Raw genomic sequence first — 19532 nt, forward strand, 5'->3', positions numbered from 1 at the left:
TTCCTGAATTCCTGATGTCCTAACAGGCATGGGTCCAATTTGTTCACTCTTCAGTGTCTTTGTTAAGATTTTGGCACTGATTTCTGGAGTATGCTGAATAAGTTTGCAGATCACACCAAAATGTGAGGCAGTGTTAAACCGATGAAGTAGTGCAATTAAATCTAAAATGATTTAGATGTGATAAGGGAGTGGGCTACACAATGGAAATAATACTTAATTTAAATGATTGTAGGACTATCTGCCTTGGTAGAACCAAATGCAGAATGAATGCTTAAGTCATTGAGTCAAAGTGTTAACAGACTAAAAGATCTTGTAGTCATTGTGTTAAGATCCCTAAAGATTCATGACCAAAGGATCAATGTTTTTATGACTCCTGTGACCTGTTCCAGGGACCAATATTAAGGCCATTACTTTTTTGACATGCATAAATACCTGGACTTGGGTATAGGGATTATAAACTTAAAGTTTGAAGATGATACAAAGTATCACAGGAAGTAGTGGTTGGGGTGGCTTCAAACTTCATGTGGAAATGGAAAGACTGGTAAAATGGGCAAACACAGGAAAAATGCTATTGAATGTCAGTAACAGTGAAATGCTGTTTGGAAAAAGAAACAAAGAGAGAGGCAGTAAAATCTATGATGCTGCAGGAGTTGAAAAAGCAGAGGGAACTTGGGTTGCAACTTTGTACACTTTTGAAGATGTTGAGGCAACATGATAAGGCAGTTGAAAAAGTATACTTGCTTATTCAACAGGGATGTTAAATGCAAAAACAAGGAGGGCATTCAAAACATGAAAACATCCTTGGTCTGGCATCAACTGAACTTTTGTGTTCAATTCTGGGTGTGAAAGTGCTGGTGTTGGACTGGGGTGGACAAAGTCAGAAGTCATATGACACTAGGTTTTAGTCCAACAGGTTTATTTGAAACCACAAGCTTTCGGAGCACTGCTCCTTCATCAGGTGAAGTGGAAGGAATCGCACAGGCATACACTTTATATGCAGAGAGATAATGGCACGATAATTCCAGGTAATTAGGAGTGCCATTAGATAGTACAAATGGTGTGAGTGGAGTGTTGACAGGCTGAATAACATGTCTTTGCTGGTGATCGAAGTGTCAAGCGATGTGAGTAAAGTGTCAACAGCTGAATAGCAAGTGAAGGGATGATCACTGATCCAATTAATTAAGGCGGAGACATAATTATGAAAAATCAAAAATAAGATGGTACTAGAGACAAACCAAATGGCTTGAATAGCATTATAGATACAGGACTTGCATGACCACGTCTAACCAAAGTAACAATTAATCTAAAAAACTGTACAAACTAATTAAGGTAGATAATAACAAATTATCAAGGTGATCATGTCAAAATAGAACAGTAAGGAAGATTTTACATGGAAAGTATAGTGAGGTTACATGTAGCATGACATGAACTCAAGATCATGGTTAAGGCCATCCTCATGGATGTAGAACTTAGCTATCAGTTTCTGTTCGGCGATTCTGCTTTGATGTGCATCTTGAAGGTCACCTTGGAGGACCACTTACCTGAAGATTGGAGGCTGAATATCCTTGTCCGTTGAAGTGTTCCCTGACTGGGAGGGAACATTCCTCCCTGGTGATATAAAGATAAAGGAGTTCACTGATATGGAGAAATTGGAGAAGCTAAGATTGTCCTCCTTTCAACAACAATGGTTAAGGGAAAGCTCAAGTGTTCAAATTGGTGGGAAGTTTCGATACAGCAAGAGGAAAAAACTGTTTCCTTTGGCAAATGAGTTGGTATTAAAAGTTATATATTTGAAATAACTTATATAAGAATGAGAGGGAAAATTATTTCACATAGTTATTGCGATTTGAAATACAGTACCTGAATGGATGGTGTAGTCAAATTCATAGAAACTTTTGGAAGTAAATAAGATATTATTTGAAGAGATCTAATTTGTATAGTTCTGGAGAAAATGGGTTGTGGGATTTATTGGACAGCTCTTTCAAACTAATTGCATAAGTATAATATAAACAGATCACTTCTGTGTTTTATAATTCTGTGTGGAGAATTTGAAGTTAAAGCAATGGATGTGGAAATGATGGTTTTGGACTGGGGGGGGACAAGGTCAGAGGTCACAGGACAAATGTGAAAAATTTGGGTAACTCCTCTACAATCCTTTTAGCTGTGATATTGCATCATGGAACAACCTCTGGAAATCTAGTGGACATATTCATTATTGTTAATGAATACTGATTCCCACTTTTTGTTTTAGGTAGGGGTCCTACACAGTTAACTAAGACTCTCTTAAAAAGTTCCTTAAATGCAGGAGTAGATATTAAAGGTACGGGTTTTGTTACTGCCTGTAGTTTTCCAATTACCTGTTATTTATGACATGTCTGGCAAAATTCAACTACATCTTTGTGTAGTCCAGGCCAGTAAAAATGATTTTGTATTTTAGCTTGAGTTTTTCTTACCCCTAAATGACCCTCTACTGTGCCACCTGCAACACCTACTTTCTATAACTCACTGGCAATACAACTTGATGAACTTCTGCCCATTTCTCATCTGCCTGAATATGTGCTGGTCTCTATTTCCTCATTAAGACATAACTTTTAAGATAATAACATTCAGGGATACATTTAGTTTCTTTTTCTGTGTATGCCTTTTGATACAACTGCTTTAAATTTTCACCTTTCTGCTATAACTAAGCTGATTTATCTGAGTAAAGATGTCTGCTATGCCATCTAACTGCTCCTGGCTTCTGTGAACCATCTGATTAAATAGGGTCTCTGCTAATTCCACTTCAACTTTCTTATATATACTCTTTGATCTCTCTTGTTTCAACTGGTAGCTTTGTGACCTCATTACCACACAGTCTGGAAAAATCCCAGGATATGAGTCCTGCAATTGTTCAGTTGCCTGAGTTTCCACTGGCTTTTCAACCACAGTAGGCAGCATTCAGACCTGTTAACCAGCTATATCATTAGGAAGGACAAATTGTATTCCTGGACCTGAGAGTCTGTCCAGTACTCCTACCACAACTTTTCCACTGTTCACTGGACACTCTAACCTCAGTCTACATAATTGAGCATTTCTTGTCTCACCGTGAATTCCCATTACTAGTGTCTTTTCTGGCAATAGTTTTCTCATCTTTCAACATCACTGATTTAGAGGACCTTGTATCTCTTAATATTGTAACTTCTTTAGCTGCTACTCCTGGCCTATGCAAGTAAATTTTACCTTTGCAGGTATGTGGTTTTAGAAGATCTGGCACTTCTTCCTTAATCAACCACTCTGGTGCAGCTTTCTAGCTTCCACTGTTCTTTCAGCTACCACTCCAACAAAATTTATTGGTTTATCCTGTTTTCCTACCTTGGCTTCCCAGTGTTTTTCCTAACCTACCAACCTGTGATTTCATGTGACTGTTTTATTGATGTGAAAACACTGGAACCTTTTAACTTCTCTTTCCCCTTCAAGGGTATCTTTTTTACCCTGTGGTAAACTATCCTTATGATCTTCACCGAGATCTACCTTTCCCTTTCCACGTGAGGATTTCTCTTTTCCCCAATTTCTGTTCCTCCCAGATTGAAATTGATTTTGGAAACCAACTTTGATTTATGCACCAACTCATAATCATCAACCACTTTGGCTACTAATCTTGCTGTTTTAACTCTGCTCCTCCACGAGTTCTCACTATTTCAGGAAGTGAATTTTTGAACTCCAAAATAATTGTCTCTCTAAGAATTTCATAGGTTTGCTCTATTTTTAATGCTCTTATCCATCAATCAAAATTACTTTGTTTGGTCCTTTCAAATTCAATGTAGGTTTGACCAGGTCCATCCTTAGATTCCTGAAGCGTTGTCTGTAGGCTTCTGGCACAAGTTCCCATGATGGCTTTCTTCACCTTCTCATATGCCCCTGTGATACTTCCTGTGATATGATGCGAATATCTCACTAGCTCTACCTACAAGTATTGTTTGGATCAACAAAACCCACATGGTCATTGGCCACTGCATTTGTTTAGCCACCTTTTCAAATGAGATAAAAAAATGCTTCCATAATCCTTCTCTTCAAATTTTGGCAATGCTTGAATATATTTAAACAGTTTCTCACCAGGCCTTTGGCTACCATGGGTTTGCTCATTCTCACTGTTTTCCTCATTAAGCTTACCTTCAGCCTTCATCTCCATCCTTTTAAGATGACTTTCCTATCTAAGTGCCAATTTCTGAAGTTCAAACTCCCTCTCTTTCTTCCTTTCCTCTCTCCTTTAGTCTCTCTTCTCTTTCTGCTTTAGATTGTAATTCAAGCCTTTTCATTACTGTTGCCATTTCCTTGTCTTTTGCCTCTAACTCAAGCTGTTTCATTTTCAATTAAACTTTAGCCATCTCTAAGGATTCTGATGGTGTTTCCAGCAAACTTAAATGATGAGCTATTGCTTTAATTATCTTTCCTTTCCTCATGGAAGGAGGCAATTTCAACTCCAGCTTGTCTGATAATTTCAGCAGCCTGGGCTTAATCACCGTTTTTAAAACTCTCAAAGACACTTCTTCCATCCCCAGAAAACACTTGGTGTCTGAAACAGCCTTTGCTATCCCAAGCACTGTTTAAACCAACCAAATTCAACGCCCAGAACAAAAGACAGTAACACCAGCCACTCTCAGCCTTTGAGTCCAACAATCCTAATCCAATTTGGAACTATAGAATAAATCCCACAAACAGCCTTCAATCTGTTATGACCAAGCCAGACCCTAACTTTGCTAGTTGTTTTAAGCAAGTTTAAAGCAGATATTCCAGGAATGATGCAGCGAGTCAAACCACTTAGTTTTAAACAAAACAGAATTTTTTTACAAGATTACTGAATGAAACACAAACAAAAGAGAACAGAATATATAATAACTTAACCTATCTGAAAATTCAACAGATTACCCCAACTGAATGATGTTGTTTCAAATACTTGCAACAATCTCCATAAACACCACTTGGCACAAAAGGTAAAAGGTAAAATCAAACACAGGGTCTTACAGGAGAGAGAGAGAGGGATGCAGAGAGATTCAACATGGAACACCTTCTTCCAGGTAGCTGTTTATTGCACCAGCAGCCTCAAAACTGACTTGCTCAAACCATACTAAACCAGAGAAAAACTGAGCTGGGAGAACTGGCCATTCCCCTTTCATTGTACATTTTTCTTATACCTGAAAATCTTTTGCCTGAGGCAGTATCTGTTAACTAAAGTCAAACTGGCTCTAAAACCCTTCAAACCTAGACCCTTCAAAATTGCTGCTTTTACGACTTATCTGAAAAACATCACAAAGGACAGCGTAACCATATTAAAGGAGCAGCATCGTAACAATATAGCTGCAGGGATGGGTGTGAGGTTGGTTTGGGAAGGAATGTTTAGCCATGGTGATGAAGTCATCATTATGTGGGGTGGACTCGAAGGTCTAGTTGGTCTTTCCCATATAATTAGTTTAGTACTTTGAAGACTGGTAAGTGAGTGACTTTGTTGCCTGATTAAAGTGTAACAGTATAGATAATCAATTGCCTGGCAATTGGGTAAGTTTAATCTTGACAAAAGCATGGGAGACAGAACAAACCTGACTGAAATGGTAATATCTTACACTACAAAGAAGTTGTTACTGCTCGGTTGACTAAGCATGAAGCTGCTATGTGCTCACAGAGGAGTTCTAGGCTCATTCCGATTCAGCAACCTGCTGTGAAATCTTTGTTCATATTTTGACAGCTGTGGCAAATTCCACCAAATCATCTGAGGCAATCCACAATATTCTCTGTGAAAGACTGCTCCAATTCTTTTAAAACAAGGTGAATTTGCACTATCCTGTTGATGCTGATCCAGATATATAATCTTACCAAAACCTAAATAGTTCTTTCTTGGCCATACTCTAGCTTGCTGCAAGTTTCATTGAAATCTGTCTATTAATTTTTGATTACATTGTTTATAAACAGACAAATAGATGAACAAACAAGGGGTGAAAACATTACATTTGCCTAATTTCAATGGTGAAGGTCATTAATGGCTCTTTAAACTTTGTGGAATTCTGCGACTTGGTAAAAATTACAGTTTCTTTGACAAATTAATAAGGAGGTTGGTGAAATAGGCACCTGTAACATGCCTGGTTCATCTGTGTACATTTGATTAATGTTCTGGATGTAATTCAAGAAACCTTGGAATGACTACTTGGGTACACATTCACTGTTGACCTTTGCATCGATTGGCAAAGTAGTGCCTGCAGTAAAGGTAAGCTACAGGTTCGACTGAGCATGTGCTGGGACCTCATTGACAGCTACCTTTTGCAATGTACAGCTTCAACCAGCACTGCTGCTGAGTCACTAGGATTTAGGAAAACTTTGGTTTATGTATCCTGTAGTTAGCATGCCTGCAGACAGAAACTGCATGCCTTGCTGACTTGGCCTCTACCCTATTCCTCCTCTTTTTCCAGGATATAGGATATTACTAACAATACACTAATATTAGTCTTTATAGGATGGGCAAATTCTTAAAACGGAAGACTTGCAGGTAGTAGACCATATGAGAAAGCACCAAACAAATATTGAAATAAAAATGTTAACAAAAACTTTATGACACTTTTTAACCCTTCTATTGTAGCCCTTTAAACTTGCTTTACTCACTGTGGTAATGCTGGCTGCTTCATTTGTACAAATCTGAGATTATACTACATGCAGGCAATAATGATGGAAAATGGGACATGTGTAAATCATTGACTTGGAAATTCATGGGACTGATCCTAACCTACTAGAGTAATATTGTTGGAAGTGCAGCAGAATACTCATTTGCACATGAAGATCTGAAATTCTGTCAAAGCCAAAGGAGTGGTACTAACTGCAATGAACTTCCTGACCTTAATTTTTTTTCTTCACTTAAATATACTCACATTTGGATAAGTACATCCAATATCTTGCCAAGGTAATGCCAGCATCAGTGGAAATTTTGCTTACCTGCTCAAATCTATTTCGAATTCTTCTGAAATTGGGCAGTAACACAGAGGAGAATTAAGGCTGAATGGTCTGCAGGAGGGCCCAAACTGCTCAATTTATTTTGCTTGTCTATGAAGTCTCATTTAATGGGAGGACAAATTGGGCAGACCATTTGCTTGCTTTGGCAGTCGGTTGGGAGGTTTGTAATTAAGAAATATGATGCCTTCTTGCTTAAGTTCTGGGCAAAAAGGCCACTCTGAGAGAGAAAAATAAAAATCCCAGTCATACTTGGAAATGAACATACTGGTCAAACCGGATTACCATTTTAAAGTATGCAAGAGGAGTCAGATACTGCCTGATTACCAAATGAGGCCGTTAAGTTGCCACTTAATAACTATTCAAGGACCTCATTACGCTGCCACTGTTCAACCCATCTACACTCAGGTCTGTGGCTGTTGAAGGCCATCTCTCTGCTTGTGTTACTGAGCCTACTGAACCCCTCCCTCTCCCTGCATTACTCACTTGTGGTCTGTGTCCCTCTGTGATCCCTCTGTGACAAGACTCCAGTGCCTGTATTTTCAGCAGCAGCCACAGCCTCTCCAGTCAATCCTGAGCATGAGAGTTGCTGAACGTGAGAATTGCTGAACATGAGTTGCAGACTTCTGATTGACTGGTCTCGGAAGGGGAGTTATCCATCCTTGGGATTGAAAATCCAGAAGGAAGGCTCCCAGGTGGCTTTAACACTGACTGGCTTGTGGATTGGCAGGTCCTCGTGATAAGAGAACTCAGGACTTTTGTGGCTGTCCTGTTGGCAGGCTAAGCTCTCATAGCCCCATAGCTCCTATTGCATCACTGAACAAAGATGTAAACTCACTGGCTTTGGGGTTCCTAGCTTGTCAGTTATTAAAATTATAATCCAGAAAATGGGAATCTGTATTGGTGACCTCTGCCCCTTGTTTGATCAATCTTCTGCTATGCTACTGCCGCAGGAGCATATATCCCACAAAATAAGTTATTATTGGAGTTGCTTATTATGCACTTCTAAGAAATGCTTTTCCTTTTTCTTCCTTATAGTCTGGCATTCAGACCACTCTGAAACCAATAATCTTGGACGAAATCCTAGAGGAAAACAAAAAGAAAGTTAAAGATATTATTGCCAAAGAAAGTTTGGGACCCCAAGAGCATACCAAACTGTATGATAAATATACTATGCTCATTAATAGACAAGCTGATTTGGACGTGGAGCAATTCTTGAATGAAGAACATACTTTTGAAGAGAATGCACAGGAAATTATTAAGTACCTGAACCTGAAAGAGGAAATTAAGTATCAGTCTCAAAAGGTACCTATTAGCTCAGGTTTAAATGATAAATTATAAGTTATGTAGTTTATATAAGGTGTTATTATAAATACATTTTAATTGTTACAGCTATTGCTCCATTTTATTAATTACTCCATTTATGAAGGATCTTAATCTACATTTGATAACTGATTACTGAAGGGTAGTATTAACACTACTGCATTAACTAGCTAGCTAGCTGATCATATAATGAAAGAATTTCTTTCTTGCACTATTGTGTTTTTCATGTGGCTATATAAATATACTTATTTATTTTGTGTACTTGCCTTAATCTTTGCTCTAGGTTGTTCGCCTGGGGATGTTTGAGGTGCACTGTGATGAACTCATAAGAGCTCTTGTGAAACGGGCGGAAACTCTATATGAGAAACTTCTGAACAAGTTAAACAAATATCATCAGGATGCAAATAAAGCGTTAGTACTATTCCAAACACTGCTTCTGAAAAATGTATCTTTTTCATAAGTCCCAGTATAATTTCACAATGTTTCAAACACAACAGTTGGAGATATTTCCGAATAAACTTCCCCAAATCTTATTTATGCTGCTAAACTGCGCAGCACTTTTTTCCAATCTCTGCTAGACCCTACATACTAAATTCAAACATAGTAAATGGTATGCAGTCTACCTGATGCCAGAGTGAGGGTGATTTCAAACTATCTTGAAAGGGTGATCTTCTTTTGTGATGAGGGCTCACATGTCTGACCATCTCCCTGGAGAGTTGCACTCTCTTGCAGTATTGGCTCTTGGTCATTTCATGGGTATTTTTTGATGAAAGCTTTTGTGCCTAGGATATAGTTTCCATTAAATTCCTACCTCTCATCCCTTTTCTCTGCCCTCTGAAAACCCGGGGCCCCGCACTTTCTGTGAAAGGCTTTGCTTCTTATTGCCATTGTACCCAAAGGTTGAGAGCTGTGTACCCTACTGCAATTTGCTGCTTTCACTATGCTCAAGGTGTATCCAGTAATATTTTAGTTACTTTGCCCCATCTGTCATACCCATCCACAATTCCAGGAGGGTGGTGACCTCCAGTACTGCCCTGGACAATATCCTATGCATTCAGTTGTTTCTCAGTGGTGCATGAAGTTGATTAAATTATCTGAAGACAAACATTTGTAATGCTAGAGACCTCAGAACGAGAAGGCAATAGGCCATCCACTCAGTTACTCTGACTGAAGATAATTGCAAATGATTTTGCATGAATCTGTTAGATTCTCCCAGAATTGAAGAAAGGAAGAATATTTGTGGATTCTCCTGTTTCCCTGATGCAATGTTTAATTGTCCACAGCTGGATGTGGCTGAATATATTGCATAGTTTAGCTCTGATCTATTGGTTGTGGGATCACTTCACTCTGTCTGTTGCATACTGCTTCTGCTGTTTGGCGTGTAAGTGGTCCTGGGTTGGAGCTTCATCAGCTTGACACTTCATTTTTAGATGTCCCTGGTGCTCTTTCTGACATACATTGTTGCACTCTTCACTAAACAAGAGTTGGTCCCCTGACTTGATTCTAATAGGTAAAGTCGGGAAGCATGCCAGGCCAAGAGGTTGCAGATTGTGGCTCACTGCAATTCTGCTCCTGCAGCACATGGTCAGAGATCCTCTTGTATGCCCAATTTTGCATTGCTGGGTCTCATTGAAATCGATTTCATTTAGCATGGCAATAGTACCAATCAACACAATGGAGGATAGACAGATAGTTTGATGACAGTAAGTCCATGTCGAGTTCCCTTTTTTGAATCTCTCATAATCTACCACAGACCTAGTGTAGTAACTACATCTGAGCTCAGTTAGTACTGGCGCCACTTAGCCACTCTTGGTGAAGGACACTGAAATTTCTCACCCACAGTAAATCCTGTATCCTCGACATGGAATATTACTAACTGATTCATAAGCTGAGGTGGTAATTGTGGTGAGGTGGCAGTGGTAACCAGGAGGAGGTTTCTCTGCTTCTGTTTGACCTGATTACATGACATATCTTGGGGACCAAATTCAATGTTGAGGACTCCCAAGCCAACTCCTTGTCAACCATACACCACTATGTTGAGGTAGGTAAAAACAATGACTGCAGATGCTGGAAACTAAATTTTGGTTTAGTGTTGCTGGAAGAGCACAGCAGTTCAGCAGCATCCATGGAGCAGCAAAATTGACGTTTCGGGCAAAAGCCATGGATACCTTTCACGAGTATGTTCATTTGGTAGGACAGGACATATCCGGTGTTAGAGATTGTCTGTCTGTAAGAGACAATTCTGTAAGAGTGACTTACTGTTGCTTGACTAATTTGTGGATGGCTTCCCCAAACCTCCTGTTGTTGGTAAGAAGGACTTCAGAACTGAGTTTGGCAATGTTGTTTATGGTGTGTATATTCAATCCTTTCTTTTGACTTTGTAGCAGTTTGATACAGCTGAGTGATTTGCTAAGCTATTTCAGATGTTATATAAAAGTTGCCCATATTAAATGCATCTGGAGTCACATGTAGCTGAATGCAGTTGAGGACAGCAGATTGTCCATCCTCATTGTGAGACCACATCTCCTTAGTGTGATCAGTTCTCTTTTCTGACTTGATTGAATCCCTGCCCACTCCTTCATTTACCTGCGTGACTTGGATTCTGTTGAGCATGACCATTTCTTAGCAACCTCACAACCTACCTGTTGTTGTCACAGATTTTTACAACCTCTACAAATAATTCCATATTCCATGATGTACTTTACAAAATCTCATAGTCAACTTCTCTATAATTCATGTCCACTTGTCTTTCTAAACTATCCACCACTGCTGCATTCAATCACACAGCCGATAATCTTTCCCTTGGAATATCTTCTCCATTATGTTTCTCTGACCTCTTTGGTTTAACCTTGAGTTAATTAGTTCTGTTTTATTAATTACAGGTTATGTCTTGAATTTGAGAAAATAGCAGAGAAAGCCCTGATGACACCTCCAAATACACAAGCGTTAATGGAGTTGAAGGTAATTTTTTGCTATGCAAATAAGATGGTGTGAAAATTAGGTACAAATGAAAATGTACCGAATTAATTAGGAACTAATTTGCACTAATTAAGAAATAGTGTGAAGCAAACTGTAGTGTGTTAAGCCTTATTACAACTGTACAGAATATTGGTGAGGTTACATCTGGAGCACTGTGTACAGTTTTATTTCTATACTTAAAAAAAATACTGGCATTGGAGGATGCTCAAAGGAGATTCATGAGGCGGACTTCTAGGATGAAGTGTTTGACTTATCAAGAATGGCTAAGTAAGTTAGACTTATTGTGAATAGAATTTAGAAAAATTGAAGGTGATCTTATTGAAACATACAAGATTCTAAGACAGCGTTGATGTTGAGAAGATGTTTCTAATGAAAGTTGAAACCTGGGTCAGATTAATGTCAGTGATGATGAGTTTTCACTAAATAAAAATTTTGAGGGAAGAATCTACTAATTTAGAAAGGACAACATGGGACCATTATATTTATATCTGACTTGCCCTCCCACTTCACCTCTTCCAAATCCATACTAGCAAAATGAACATAGGAAATTTTATATCTGGTAATATGGTTTACTTTTTGAAACTTGTGCACTGTGAGCTTTTGGAAGAAGAGTAATATAAATGCATAGGTGGAAGATGACAATGATTCCAAAAAATGGATATCTTAAAAGGTGCTATGTTACAATATTGGTGCAGAGTTGTATTATATGACATCCATCATTTTCTATACCAATCCATCATGAAGTGACCAACGTGGAAGAATTTAGGGTCACTTAGAGTCCTAGTCATAGAGTCATAGAGAGAAACAGCATGGAAACAGACCCTTCAATCCAACCCGTCCATGCCAACCAGATATTCCAACCCAATCGAGTCCCACCTGCCAGCACCCGGCCCGTATCCCTCCAAACCCTTCCTATTCATATACCAATCTAGATGCCTTTTAAATGTTGCAATTGTACCTGCCTCCACCACTTCCTCTGGCAGCCCATGCCGCAAACGCACCATCACCTGCGTGAAAACGTGGCCCCTTAGTTCTCTTTCATATCTTTCCCCTCTTATCCTAAACCTCTGCCCTCTACTTCTGGACTCCCCCACCCCAGGGAAAAGACTTTGCCTATTTCCCCTATTCATGCCCATCATGATTTTATAAACCTCTATAAGGTCACCCCTCAGCCTGTGACGCTCCAGGGAAAACAGCCCAAGCCTACTTAACCTCTTCTGATTGCTCAAATCCTCCAACCCTGGCAACATCCTTGTAAATCTTTTCTGAACCCTTTCAAGTTCACAACATCCTTCCGATAGGAAGGAGACCAGAATTGCACACAATATTCCAAAAGTGGCCTAACCAATGTTCTGCAACATGACCTCCCAACTCCTGTACTCAATACTCTGACCAGTAAAGGAAAGCATGCCAAACATCTTCTTCACTATCCTATCCACCTGCGACTCCACTTTCAAGGAACTATGTACCTGCACTCCATGGACTCTTTGTTCAGCAACAGTCCCTAAGACCTTACCATAAAGTGTATAAATCCTGCTAAGGTTTGCTTAGCAGGACCTCACATTTACCTAAATTAAACTCTATCTGCCACTCCTCAGCCCATTGATTCATTTGATCAAGATCCAGTTGTAATCTGAGGTAAATTTTTTCGCTGTCCACTATACCTCCAATTTTGCTGTCATCTGCAAACTTACTAACTATACTTCTTAAGCTCAAATCCAAATCATTAATATAAATGATGAAAAGTAGTGGACACTGCACCAATACCTGTCGCACTCCACTGGTCACAGGCCTTCAATCTGAAAAACAACCCTCTACTCCCACCCTCTATTTTCTACCTTTGAGCCAGTTCTGTATCCAAATGGCTAGTTCTCCCCGTATTCCATGAGGTCTAACTTTTTTAATCAGTCTCCCATTGGGAACCTTGTCGAATGCCTTACTGAAGTCCATATAAATCACGTTTACTGCTCTGTCCTCATCAATCCTCTTTGCTACTCCTTCAAGAAATTCAATCAAGTTTGTGAGACATGATTTCCCATGCAAAAAGCAATGTTGACTATCCCTAATCAGCCCTTGCCTTTCCAAATACATGTAAATCCTGTCCCTCAGGATTCCCTCCAACAACTTGCCCACCGCTGATGTCAGGCTCACTGGTCTATAGTTCCCTGGTCTTGGCCTTACCACCTTTCTTAAATAGTGGCACCATGTTACCCAACCTTCAGTCTTCTGGCACCTCACCTGTGACTATCAATGATACAAGTATCTCAGCAAGAGGCCCAGCAGTCACTTCCCTAGCTTCTCACAGAGTTCTAGGGTACACATGATCAGGACCTGGGGATTTATAAACTTTTATGCATTTCAAGACATCCAGCACTTCCTCTTTTGTAATATGGATGTTTTTCAAGATGTCACCATTTATTTCCCTACATTCTATATCTTCCAGGTCCTGTTCCACACTAGACACTGGTGCAAAATACTCGTTTAGTATCTCCCCCATCTCCTGTGGCTCTACACAAAGGCCGCCTTGCTGATCTTTGAAGGGCCCTATTCTCTCCCTAGTTACCCTTTTGTCCTTAATGTATTTGTAAAACCCTTTGGATTCTCTTCAACTCTATTTGCCAAAGCTATCTCATGTCCTCTTTTTTGCCCTTCTACGCTTAAGTATACTCCTACTGCCTTTATACTCTTCAAAGGATTCACTTGATCTATCCTGTCTATACCTGACATATGCTTCCTTCTTTTTCTTACCCAAATCTTCAATTTCTTTCATTATCCAGCATTCTCTATACCTACCAGCCTTTTCTTTCACCCTAACAGGAATATATTGTCTCTGGACTCTCGTTATCTCATTTCTGAAGGCTTCCCATTTTCCAGCTGTCCCTTTAACTGTGAACATCTGCCCCACTCAGCTTTTGAAAGTTCTTGCCTAATACTGTCAAAATTGGCCTTTCTCCAATTTAGAACTTCAACTTTTAGATCTGGTCTATCCTTTTCCATCACTATTTTAAAACTAATAGAATTATGGTCGCTGGCCCCAAAGTGCTCCCCCACTGACAACTCAATCACCGGCCCTTATTTCCCAAGAGTAGTTCAGGTTTTGCACCTTCTCTGGTAGATACATCCTCATACTGAATCAGAAAATTGTCTTGTACACACTTAACAAATTCCTCTCCTTCTCAACCTTTAGCACTATGGCAGTCCTAGTCAATGAAAAGCACAGCAGGTCAGGCAGCATCCGAGGAGCAGGAAAATCGACATTTCAGACCGGAGTCCTTCATCAGGAAATCTGCAATAAGGTTGAAATCAACTAGGAAATCAATAAAGGCTCCAGCCCGAAACGTCGATTTTCCTGCTTCTCGGATGCTACCTGACCTGCTGTGCTTTTCCAGCAACACATTCTCAACTCTGATCTCCAGCATCTGTAGACCTCACAGTCTCCCAGTCTCAGTCTATGTTTGGAAAGTTAAAATTCCCTACCATAATCCTCCTATTATTCTTCCAGATAACTGAGATCTCCTTCTCTCTATTAGGGGATCTATCATACAATCCCAATAAGGTGATCATCCCTTTCTTATTTCTCAGTTCCACCTAAATAACTTCCCTGGATGTATTTCTGGGAATATCTTCCCTAAGTACAGCAGTAAGTTACCCCTGATCAAAAATGCCAGTCCCCCTCCTCTCTTGCCTCCCTTTCTGTCCTTCCTGCAGCATTTGTATCCGGGATCATTAAGCTGCCAGTCCTGTCCATCCCTGAGAGAATGATCATATCGTTCATATAATCCGATGTTATTTCCGCCACATCCAAACGGACCCCACCACCAGTGACATATTTCCCTCCCCTTCCCTATCAGCGTTCCAAAAAGACCACTCCCTCCATGACTCCCTCGTCAGGTCCACACCCCCCACCAACCCAACCTCCACTCCCGTCACCTTCCCCTGCAACTGCAAGAAATGCAAAACTTACGCCCACACCTCCCCCTTACTTCCCTCCAAGGCCCCAAGAGATCCTTCCATATCCACCACAAATTCACCTGCACCTCCACACACATCACTTACTGCATCCGCTGCACCCGATGTGGCCGCCTCTATATTGGGGAGACAGGCCGCCTACTTGCGGAACGTTTCAGGGAACACCTCTGGGACACCCGGACCAACCAACCCAACCACCCCGTGGCTCACACTTCAACTTCCCCTCCCACTCCACCAAGGACATGCAGGTCCTTGGACTCCTCCATCGCCAGACCATAGCAACATGATGGCTGGAGGAAGGGCGCCTCATCTTCCGCCTGGGAACCCTCCAACCACAAGGGATGAACTCAGATTTCTCCAGTTTCCTCATTTCCCCTCCCCCCACCTTGTCTCAGTCCCAACCCTCGAACTCAGCACCACCTTCCTAACCTTCACTCTTCTTCTTGACCTCTCCGCCCCCACCCCTACTCCGGCCTATCACCCTCACCTTAACCTCCTTCCACCTATCGCTTTTCCAACGCCCCTCCCCCCAAGTCCCTCCTCCCTACCCTTTATCTTAGCCTGTTTGGCACACTTTCCTCATTCCTGTTAGGCCCCTAGCATTGAAATAAATGCAGTTTCATTTATCAGTCCTCCCTTGTTCTCTGCTTTGTCCCTGCCTGCTCTGACTGTTCGACTTGCTTCTTTTCTCAACTGTGCTAGTGTCAGATTGATCTCTTTCCTCACTATCTCTCTGGGTCCCACACCTCCCACCTTACTAGTTTAAATCGTCCCAAGCAGCTCTAGCAAATCTCCCTGCCTGCATATTAGTCCCCTTCCAATTTAGGTGCAATCCGTCCTTTTTGTGCAGGTCACTTCTACTCAAAAAGAGATTCCAATGATCCAAAAATGTGAATCCTTCTCCCATACAACAGATTCTCAGCAATGCATTCATTTTCTCTATTCTCCTATTCCTGCCCTCTCTAGCTTGCAGCACCAGGAATAATTCAGATATCACTACTTCCTTTTTAAATTCCTGCTTATCTCTCTCTAATCTCCCTTCAGAATCTCAACCTTTTCCCTTCCTACATCATTGGTTCCAATGTGTACAATGACCTCCTGCTGGTCCCTCTCCCCCTTGAGAACATTCTGCACCCTCTCTGAGACATTGTTGATCCTGGCACCAGGGAAGCAACGCATCATTCTGATTTTTCACTGGAGGCCACAGAAATGTCTGTCTGTACCTCAGACTAGAGAATCCCCTAACACAATCGATCTCTTGGAACCCGACATACCCCTCATTGCATTAGAGCTTCTCTCAATACCAGGAACTTGGCTGTTTGTATTGCATCCCCCTGAGAATCCATCATCCCCTACATTTTCCAAAACAGCATACTTGTTTGAAATAGGGATAGCTACAAATGACTCCTGCACTACCTGCGTATCTCTCTTGCCTTTCCTGGAGTTAACCCATCTATGTGACTGTACCTTTGACTTTTCTCCCTTCCTGTAACTACCATCCATCACACGTGCTTGCTCTTATAAATTCCTCATTGCCTTTAACTGTCGTTCCAACCGTTCCATTCAATCTGATAAGGTTCGCAACCAATGGCATTTATTGCAGATATAATCCTCAATAACACGTGAACTCTCCCTCAATTCCCACATCCAACAAGAAGAGCATATCATTCTACTTAGGGCCATTTTTAGTTCTTTCAATCTGCAGACCCAGAAAATAGCACCATCTTATTCCTCCACAAAATACTGCTCCAGGCTAACTTAATACTTATGTTTTATATTTTTAAGTTTAATCAAGAGACATCTCTCAATAAAACATATAATCAAGAAAGAACCCACGGTATTCACTACTGCAGACTTACAGCAAGGCCCCAAGGCCCAATTAAAACTATTCACTTATCTGTTTCTGTGCTGTGACCTCTCCCAAAGAGGCTCTTCCAAGATCAGTTGTGAATTTTACTGTTCGTTAATTTTCCCAGATGCACTCTGATGTCCAGCGATACATGAATTCACCAGTAACTGCGCAGGTTCACTGCTGTGTTAGTTAGCAGTGTGGTTTACTTTTTCTTTCTCGTGCACTGACCTGACCATGTAATGCCTTTGTCTGTCCCTCTCCCTTTTAAAAGTGCCATTGTTTTGACTTTTTCTCCAAAGTGCCAAAACAATGCAACAGCATATAATACAGTAATTGCTGCTTCTGGAATTCAAGAAAATCACCTCTAACGTCTAAAATACCTCCGAAAAGGAGCAACCTGTTACAGCCAGAAATTTTTCCTGTCCTCCATCTTGGATTACCTAGATTTCATGATTATTTTTCATGATTTCATGATTTCATGATTATAATCAAAATATAGGACTTTAAAAATTTAGGTAATCTGCATCATAATAGCTGTTATGTAATTAGTAGACTTGCTGCTGGTCGTTGTTGAAATGCTGCACATTGGAGATAGCCACAGATTTGGAAAGGCTGAAATCACTGTTAAAAACAAATTATACAACTCTGTATTAAGAAAAGGTAATTTGATATTTTAAGCAATTTGTGAGTTTTAATTCAAACATGCAGATACTACTGTACACTGTAGATCTAAGTTATTTTTAAATCAATGTTTTCTTTGGCAGGCTTACGTAAAACAGGTCGAAGTGAAGGACATGGCTGAACTTGAGCTGAAGCTGGTTGAAGCCAAAAACCGCTTGACTTTTCTTGTGGATTATGTTACACTTTCCCCAAGTGACATGCGGCTAAACAACAATACATTTCACTGGAGTGGACGAATGGCAGAGATTTTTGAGGAACATAAGAGGATGGTTGCAGAGAAGGAAGAGCAGTACCAACAAGGACTTCGGGTGAGAGAGTCACAAGCTTCAACGCTGCTGACCTTTTATTTCACTTTGCTTTGCATAGACTTATCATCTGCATTGTCAGTATGGGCACATTGGTGCTTAGAAAGGTGTCTGAAATAACATCTGCATTGTCATGCTGTAGATAAGAGTAGGGTTTCCAACTCCATTTTCATCAAATGACCTCCAGCCTCTGATCACCATGCCAATGAAAACTTACTTTTCACCTTCAGTATTTCATGAATAAAAGAATAAACTTTCAAGGATAACTTAACAATTGCTTTGATGCCCTGTATGATCCCCTTCCCGTGACAGATTCTCTACTTCCACTTGATAAGCTACTTTGCTATTTTCCATCAGTTGGTTCCTATATCCGGGTCTAACCGGACTATCCCTCCCTGCCCTTTGGATTTCATTGGAATTTTGCCTCAATGTTATTTTGACAGTTGGTAAAAAATGAGATTAAACCTATTTATCATATTACCAAAACATTTACACTTTCTGAACACATTTAATATGCACCTTTTTCATGATTTTTCACTTTCAGCTTCGTACTGAAAGATTTTTAGAGGAATTGGAAAGTTATGCTAAGCAAGTGGAAGAATTCTACAGTTTTGGAGAATTGTCGGAAGTCAATCGATACTTACGAAAGGCTCAAGCGTTAAATGCAAAGCTGAATCAAGCAATGGAGAAGGTATTGGGTTAAACTTGGATCAAATGCTGATGCACATTGATATAAACTTGTTCATGTGTATGGGTTGTATAAATTTCTTCCTGGGAATTTTGTGAAGCCAGTTATAATTTTATTTATGAACGATAGTTCGTATTTTGTTATGAGAATTATCCTACACATGTCACAGCTGTTTAAAAGCTTTGAATAACTTTATAAATGTGACATTGACATCATCTGAAGTGAAGCCTGTATGTGCCTGTAATATTCCAATAGCCTAATAGTTTATTGTTATTCGCTGTCAAGGCTCACACTTTATAGTTACCAATGGAGTAACATGTTTGGGTACCATCCCTCAGGACAGTAGGGAGAAAATTACAAACATATGAATGATGAAATTCTCAGCCTTCAAGCAAAAAGTATAAAATTAAACAAGTTGCTTGACGAACAATTAGAAATAACTATTATGTGAAATATTTGATTTGTGAGAAGCTGGATACTAGTACAAAATGCACAACTGGGGAAGTTTGAGACCAGCATTATTTGTTCGCTTGACACAGGAGCTGGGACAGAAATAAATGGCCTTGATGTTGCTGTTCCTGGCATGAACCCCTAACCTGAACACAATGGCTAGATTTCCTAGAGACTCTGAGGAGATTCCAGGCAGAAGAGGTGAGGAATGGGTGATAGATTACTTTCTAAATTGCTCACCCGCTTCTGATGGGACCCTGGAAGCATGCCTAATTTTAGCCTAGGTGGCAACCTAAACATTGACTATGGGCAAGGG

The 19532-nt window shown here is 40.2% G+C and overlaps 1 protein-coding gene across 1 annotated transcript in view; it reads left to right on the plus strand.

Moving 5' to 3' along the window:
• The window catches only part of dnah7 (dynein, axonemal, heavy chain 7), a 398230-nt gene that overhangs the window by 73696 nt on the left and 305002 nt on the right, over nucleotides 1–19532 (plus strand). The window contains exons 12-16 of the mRNA XM_072578963.1: nucleotides 8008–8274; nucleotides 8576–8703; nucleotides 11175–11253; nucleotides 17857–18081; nucleotides 18623–18769. Of these exons, the coding sequence (XP_072435064.1) occupies nucleotides 8008–8274; nucleotides 8576–8703; nucleotides 11175–11253; nucleotides 17857–18081; nucleotides 18623–18769 (846 nt within the window). The remainder of the gene's footprint in view (nucleotides 1–8007; nucleotides 8275–8575; nucleotides 8704–11174; nucleotides 11254–17856; nucleotides 18082–18622; nucleotides 18770–19532) is intronic.

The sequence above is a fragment of the Chiloscyllium punctatum genome, chromosome 10, assembly GCF_047496795.1.
Source record: "Chiloscyllium punctatum isolate Juve2018m chromosome 10, sChiPun1.3, whole genome shotgun sequence".
NCBI classification, from domain to species: Eukaryota; Metazoa; Chordata; class Chondrichthyes; order Orectolobiformes; family Hemiscylliidae; genus Chiloscyllium; species Chiloscyllium punctatum.